This window comes from Anarhichas minor, unplaced genomic scaffold (assembly GCF_050575085.1).
Source record: "Anarhichas minor isolate MPS153535 unplaced genomic scaffold, ASM5057508v1 ptg000018l, whole genome shotgun sequence".
NCBI lineage: Eukaryota > Metazoa > Chordata > Actinopteri > Perciformes > Anarhichadidae > Anarhichas > Anarhichas minor.
The window spans coordinates 5,683,820-5,691,329 of NW_027466464.1; the positions used below are offsets into that span (position 1 = coordinate 5,683,820).

General features: G+C 42.9%; 1 protein-coding gene across 1 annotated transcript; it reads left to right on the forward strand.

The window, feature by feature from the left end:
- Positions 1-886: 886 nt before the first annotated feature.
- ndfip2 (Nedd4 family interacting protein 2) lies at positions 887-7,285 on the forward strand. Its single transcript, XM_076094308.1, has 8 exons — positions 887-1,096; positions 3,784-4,003; positions 4,272-4,402; positions 4,546-4,633; positions 4,815-4,939; positions 5,033-5,099; positions 5,188-5,294; positions 5,369-7,285. The coding sequence occupies exons 1-7, from the start codon at positions 1,070-1,072 to the stop codon at positions 5,289-5,291; spliced, it is 762 nt and encodes a 253-aa protein (XP_075950423.1). The 5' UTR covers positions 887-1,069; the 3' UTR covers positions 5,292-5,294; positions 5,369-7,285.
- The last annotated feature ends 225 nt before the right edge of the window (positions 7,286-7,510 follow it).

Below are 7,510 nucleotides of genomic sequence, written 5' to 3' on the forward strand. Positions count from 1 at the left end.
ACAGATGAATCCGTCCAAATAGTTTTTTAGCGCAGTACTTAAAAAATAGTAATCAGGAACCGTTTGTCATGCAACAGTTATTTTTTTCCACATAGATGGGAACACCAAACTATTACACCTAAGAAACAAATCTATTCTGCAGACAACACACAATCATACTATGAATGTACCAAGTTATAGGAGTTTAACATCTTATTCACAAGAACACCCAACACGCTACTACTAATACATCTAAAAGCAGTGGTAGAAAGTAACCAAGTACTTGTTGTACTTGTATTTGTATATAATTTAAGTATTTCTATTTTAGGCTACTTTACTGCATTATAGAGTGAAATATTGTGGTATATATGGTACAATATAGTATAACATATACAATAATACGTATTATAGCACAAAATGTAATGCCAGCTTTAATTACCTACTTATTCTGCAAACGCAAAGAAGATATGATCAGCTTATAAAATGTGATTCAGTAAAATGCATTTAACTTACCAACAATACATGCATTAGTTTAAATTGACTATATTGACCAAGTGATGCATTAACAAATCAGTAATAATATGATATATGTATTATACCACAACACTGTAAAGCAGCCATTCAGCATAATGAGTGCTTTTACCGTTGATAGTTAAAGTATATTTTGCTTAAATAGATAGATAGATAGTTACTTTATTAAATTTAAATTAAATTAAATGCGTTTGTACTACTGTTTGACTAAACAGGCAGAGCTCCTGGAGTTAAAATGTTATTACTAATTAATTGATAATTACTTTGGTATTATTTCTGTTACTCAAAATTAAAAAAACAAAACATTTTTAGATGTTTTATTTTGAAATATTTGAAAGGAAGTGCGCGATTACGCGAGTAGTTTGACTCTGTTGGTCAATGTTTTTCACCAACAACGGTGTTTTTCTAAGCGAGTGCACAGTGGACTGCAGCCATTTCTGTCATCGGTCTGTATCCTGTTCTATTCTGCGTGGGTTGAGTGTGTCCCGTCTGTAACGCGAGCTCAGGAGGAGCAACAACTCGGATCTCCCTCTCGTTTCCTCGGCTGAACCTCGTCGGGATGGACCCAGCAAGCCGATACCAAGTGGTGAGTGTGGACGGACGAGACCAAAACACCGTTTCATAGCTCGGCCCGCCTGTCACAGGGCCTTGCCAGAATTAAGACATTGCTATTTTTTTATTACTATTCAACTAGAAAGAGCTATATCACGTCGACACGACAGCAAAATATGCTAATTTTATTTTTCACCGGTTGTGTTTTTTGTTTTTATTTCATTCCTCGAGTGGTTTTGTTGTGACAATTGGCCTCTCGAGCACTTCCGCATCGGCTAGGCTAACGTTAGCTAGACAGCCCAAGAGTTACCTCGGAGGCCTGGAAAGTTAACCTCCTAATAAACTGCGTTACACACGTAGTAGACCGTCTCTTGGGTGCATTTACCTGCTGAATATAAACATATTTTATATATTTGTGAAGCTACGTGTCTGCTAACAAGCTAACAGAAGTGTAAACGAGCTCAGCTGGAAATTAGCATGGGGATTTATTAGCTGGCTAATGTTTAATGAAATGTTAGCTTGAAGGGGACTTTATGAGCCACTTAGCATATTGATACTTTAAGTATTCAAGTCCAAAAGGCTAGTGGAAGTCCTGTGAAGGGAATGATATCAATAAACTAAGTAACTAACAACCAATGTATGTTATATCTCTCCATTAGTTATTAATGGCAATAAATATATAAAATGAGTGTTCCCAATACTAGTCAAAAGCATTGTGGGTGTTGAGTAAAAAGAAAAGAGGTGAATATTTGGGTTAGGGGGCATTAAACATGCTGTTCATGTTGATTAAGAACAGTGGCTGAGGCATTTTTGGAAGCACTTTGACATGAAGTCGGCTCTTGTGCTCTTGCTGCCTGTGGTTCTGGGTATGCGAGTGATAATCCCTCTGGGGTCCAGCGTGAGCCAGAAGCAAACCAGCAGTGTGCGGTAACCTTTCAATCCTGAACAAAGTGCAGATCTAAACAATAATCCGGTCTTGTAAAACAACATTAGCACAACACAGAGTTGTTGTGGTTTGTAGACAGCCAGGTTTTCACATCACTTTGCCTACACTTAGACAATTTTCCTTCTACCTCACATTTTCTGCCCTATAGTGGTCTCACTCTCCTCTCAATCATACTTTCTAAGTGTGGGGCACTGCTGCTCTGAGTTTTGGGTATATTTGGACACACGAGGAGGCTTGTGGCTCTGTTGTTAACATGTTATGTAATCCCCTGTGCGCGGGGGTGCGTTGTGCTTCGTCCTTGATTCCGAGCTAGTCGTCAGACATTCCTCATTCACTCATTGCCTTGTGCCGATAGAGTTGAATTCAAGGATTTTTCAGAGAAGTTAATCTACACGGCGATGAAGAGATTTCCTTTTAATGACGTCTGTTTCTTACTTGAGCTCTGCTCTTATTAGTCACTTGAGACTTGATCGGTATGATGTAAGCTGTTATTACAAAGGGTGTTTCCAAGTTTGCGGCTGTGCTTTACCAGAACAAGAGTATTACCATTAGTTCATGGAAAATGTTACTTAGAAAAATGATTCCCTCTTAAACGCATCATTTATGAACTTGGAAATTAGAATGGCAATAAATAGGTTTCGACCTACTTAAGGTCTTGAACCGAAACAAAAAAACTGCAAAACATCCGTGAAGGTGTTCGGCTCAAACTGGAAGATGATGTTTGCTGTATCAACACAAGTCAGCAGAATAACATTACACCGTTTCATCTTAACTTGGACATTGTGTTCTAGAACTCAACTCTGAACAGCCGTCACTTATCCGCTTCACTTTGTTGTTCGTGAATTAGTTCCACGCCTCTGAGCGAGTTCAACTCGCTCAGCCACATTCAGACAGCATTTGTTAAATAGTTGGTATATATCATAGCACTTGAGTAGCCTGTTATCTGTTCATTCAGGGTCCTTAAGAGGAGATACCAGTGAATGAACCTTGAAGCCAAAACAATTTATGTGCTGTCGAGTTTTGACCGGATATTGAAGGATAAAAAAAGCAAAGAAAAAAAAGAACGACGCTGCCCGGGATCAAGTTAACTTTCTCACCCAGATTTCCAACCACCCCGTCCTGTTCCCATCCTGTTCCCGTTGCCCCTCTGTAATTTCAGACGGCGCTTGACTCCATCGTCTGGCAACAATTAATGTACTTAAGGCCGTTGCTGACTCTCAGCTGTCGCTGGGACGCTCATGAAGTGATTACATGTGTATCAATTCCCCCGGAGACCTTCCTCTGTTGACATACCGATGAGGTCTCACGTATGCACCCCGGTCACTTTATTCCAGTTCACACTCCTAAATAGCAGTTAAAGTTGTAATCCTGCGTCGTAAATTCTGTGGCAGCTTCACAAAGAAAGCTTCCGATGGCAGACCCCGGCACTGCCAGCACAAAGCACTACATAGAGAGGTGATTACAGAATATAAATACATCGAATGGCTAATGCAGAAAAATGTGCTGATCACAAAACGTACCAAAAATGGTGTTTGATTTTTAGAATTGTTTCACATGTGATAACTGATCGATAGATGAATGTAATGAATAAAACGTCGACCAGCTTTAAAAGGCCCTCCATTCTGGCAGAAAACACAAGATTGATGCCACTTTTAGATACTCGGCACAGCGTGAACATCCCCTCGAGCAGCCACACTTTTTGGCTGACTTATCAGCTGATCTGCTTGTGTCGATTCCTCCAACACCCCCCCCCCCCCCCCCTCAACCCCCTCCAGCTGCACAATGAGGATGACCCCTCGGAGGCCTCCACCAGCGAGCAGCAGCCGTGCACTTCTGCCACAGCCCAGGCCGGTACATCCACCCAGGACCAGAGCCAGGCCGAATACAGCCAGGCGGCAGCGGGGGAGGCGTCGGGGTCAAGCACTCAGGGGGAGGTAGACGCACCTCCGCCTCCTTACGCCTCCATCGACCTGGGAGCAGCTGCTGCAGCGCCAGGTATGCACGAGATTACTTTCCAATTGGTCGACCTAATCGTTCCCTGAATGCACGTTTTCTTAGTTCCAGCTTGATTTTTCCAAAGTGTGGTTCCAAGCCTCCTAAAATAGCTACAGCTGCAGTTTTGTGGCAACTTGTGGTCCCGTCTAAACTCATGAGTCAGCAGCGATTTCCATGACAGCATAACCACGCTATTGGCAGGTACTCAGCCAGCTCAGCTTTTGTGACCCGAGTCTTCTTCTCCTCCTCCTCCGCCGCTTCCCCACAGAGACGAGTTACCGCGGCGACTTCCCGGTGCCACCGCCCTACAGCGTCGCCACCTCGCTGCCCACGTATGACGAAGCGGAGAAGGCCAAAGCGGCCTCCTTGGCGACCTCCGCTGTGGATGTGATGCCACGGGTGAGGACGGCATTTCTCTTCCGTCTTATCGGCCCGTTTTTTATCAATGTCCTTCACTTATCAAAATGTTGTTCATTTGTGTAGCGGGTGTGTCTGTCATGGTTTGATTTGAACTTACACGGGGTTTATTTGTGCGAGTCCAGGATGATGAATTCCCTCCCAGAGATGATTTCAGTGACGCCGATCAGCTTCGAGTTGGCAACGACGGAATCTTCATGTTGGCCTTTTTCAGTAAGTCGGTCCCACGATAACGTCTTCAAGGCTGGATCAGTATCTGTTTTCTTTCTTGTGTAACGTCATAACAGTCAAACGAGGCCAACAATAGGATGATTATCGTCTTGTGTTTACCTTCTTTTACGTAGTCCTAATCAGCCTCTATCTCTAAAAGTCATTCTCGTGCTTGTCCCGCTAGTGGCCTTCCTGTTCAACTGGATCGGGTTCATCCTGTCCTTCTGTCTGACCAACACCATCGCGGGACGCTACGGCGCCATCTGCGGCTTTGGCCTTTCCCTCATCAAGTGGATTCTTATCGTCAGGGTACGTTCACGGCTGTTTTCTCTCATAATATCAGTGCCGGATTGAGTTCATGGAGAGAAAACAATACTGAAAGAGCTGCTCTTTGTCTCTTAGTTCTCCGACTACTTCACTGGTTACTTCAATGGCCAATACTGGCTGTGGTGGATCTTCCTGTTGCTCGGTGAGTCTCTATTCCTTCATCTTGCATTAGCTTCGCCGACTCTCAGGTGGAGATCTGTTGTGAAGTGAACTGTGCTTTCCTTCCACAGGCATCCTGCTGTTCCTCAGGGGTTTCGTGAACTATCTCAAAGTCCGTAACATGTCAGAGACTATGGCCACGTCTCACAGAACGCGCCTCTTCTTCCTCTACTAAACGGTAACGTGAGCTCTCCTTTGAAAACAGAAACAAACACCACATCGCCGCTTGCCCTAAACGATTATTTCCCACAGGTTTCTACTGCATCGCCATTCCTTACCGACGTGAAGTTCCCTCACTCCCCCCCCTCGAATGACCTCAGCGACGAGTCCTTACAGCGAAAACAGAGGAGACGGGGAAGGAACGAAGGAGAGACGTAGGGAGAAAAGTGTTACCGGGTCTCATTAAAAGCATAACGCGGCTCACTCTGAACTTCTAAACCGCGCCCGAAAAATTAAGTCTTTGATGATCAGATCTCTTCCCTGGCTTTGGTTTTCATTTCTTTTCATTTCCCTTTGATTCAAAGCTCTTAACACAGTTTGAAGAAGCAGTCCCGCGTATGTATCGTGTCTCTGAAGCTTTTGAGGTACGTAACCTGAGTTAACCGAGGCAAATTCAGCCGACGGTTAGGAGCCGCGGGAACGTTAAATGAAAGCACAATGAAGCGAAAATGAAGGAAACACAAACGATACTCAACAAGACATCAGTGTTATCATGAATGAATGAAAATCTCATCTATAAACATTTTTGGAATTTTTAAAAATAGAAGAAATTGGCAGGAAGTGAAACCTACTCCTCTGGTATTCAAATCTCGCCTCCATTTTTTTCATCCTGTTTGACCTGTTAAACTCCACCATGTGTCTCCGAGCGGTTTCTTTTTTGTAGCGCTAGCTTCGCCATTCCACATTCTGCAAGTCGAGGGTGTTTTGAACGAGTCTTACTTTTAGCCGTGATGTAGCATTTCTGCACCCTTTACTTCGACTTCCGCTGACAGCGTGCGGCCTAACGTCTCAGCCTCTCTATCTACCCCTCAGAATAGTCTGGAAGCCCCGAGGGAAGGTGGACGATTTTCATCTCAAAGTGTGAGGAACAACAGACACGTATTGATCGCTTTACAATTCACAGACCCCGATGCTCTGTGTGCGCGCCCTCAGACTCGCCCAAGCTTATTTGCTCGACTGTATCCAGACAAAACATGACGAAGGACAGAAAAAAACCTATGAACGGTCACACACTTTCTTAACCAGTCCAGTTAAATGGAGCTATGACCTTTGACATTTGGGACTTTTGAACTTTTGAATCAGCACATTTTCATCATTTTAAAATAAAACTCTTTGGAATGAAAGAGTCGGATGCAATCGAGTTGTTTGAAACGACCTACACTAGTCGTGAAGTCCTGTGATCATGGATTAGGTGTATCAGTAATAAGAGTTCACAGTGTGTGTACCGTGCACACTTGCCAACAGAGCTATTTTAATCAGCAGTAAATCAGAGGGAAATGCAATAAAAGCTCTTAAAATGCAGCGATGGGGAGTCGGCAGTAAACGGAGCCTGACTGGACAAAGAACAACACGCTTTGTTTGATTCTTCTTTTTGTCGTCCGCAACATGAAATGTACATACCAGCTCATGCCAACTCATTATATTTGCACTTTGAAGAACTTCTGTTGAGTATGATTTGTGAATCTGCTTAATGAAGGAAAACACAGTTATCTTAGCCATCCGAGTTTTACAACTGGAATTCTTAATCATCCCAAATAGACAATTTGCACTTTTTTTTTTCTTTTTTTTCCCCAATAACTATAAGGTGGTTATTGTGTGTCTTGTTTCATCGCTTTTCAGCATAAACTGTTAACAGCTTCAGTATTGCTCAACATTATTTTCTCTTGCCTCTGCTCATATCTAACTAAAAAGCCTCTTTCAGCAATATCAAGGTGTGTCAATGAATTAGAGCTCAGCTGCATGATGTATCCCCCTGAATGAGGGGGGGGGGGGGTAATGTCAGGATTAATCTAGTATGACATTTCTTTCTTTGTAAATAAATGAGACGGCATCCAAACTGGTTTTTTGTTTGATCCTCGTAACGTCTGTTCTGGATTTATTGTAACTGGAATTAAAATGACTTGGATTTCTTGCAAAAATGCCAATAAAGTTCAAAAGCCTGTCAGTGAAGTTTTACGTTTGATTCTATATTTTTTTGGGGGTTTTTTCAGGTGATTATACGCTCATGAAAACACTTCTGAATATTATGTTCCATTATCTTCTAACAAGTGCCCCTGAATGAGACATGCTGTACCTTTTTTAAAGCCTGAATTAAACCGGCGTAACTCTCAAGCGAGCTGGTGCTTCTGTGTTCACACATTTAAGTCTCACGCACGAACACTTCCTGGCTGTCAT

What these genes read in the sequence shown, in the direction of transcription:
- ndfip2 (XM_076094308.1), top strand. Translation starts at nt 1,070, where the DNA reads ATGGACCCAGCAAGCCGATACCAAGTG. An exon ending in CTTCATGTTGGCCTTTTTCA is followed by an intron (nt 4,634 to 4,814) that starts GTAAGTCGGTCC and finishes TTGTCCCGCTAG; the next exon opens with TGGCCTTCCTGTTCAACTGG. An exon ending in GTGGATCTTCCTGTTGCTCG is followed by an intron (nt 5,100 to 5,187) that starts GTGAGTCTCTAT and finishes TTCCTTCCACAG; the next exon opens with GCATCCTGCTGTTCCTCAGG.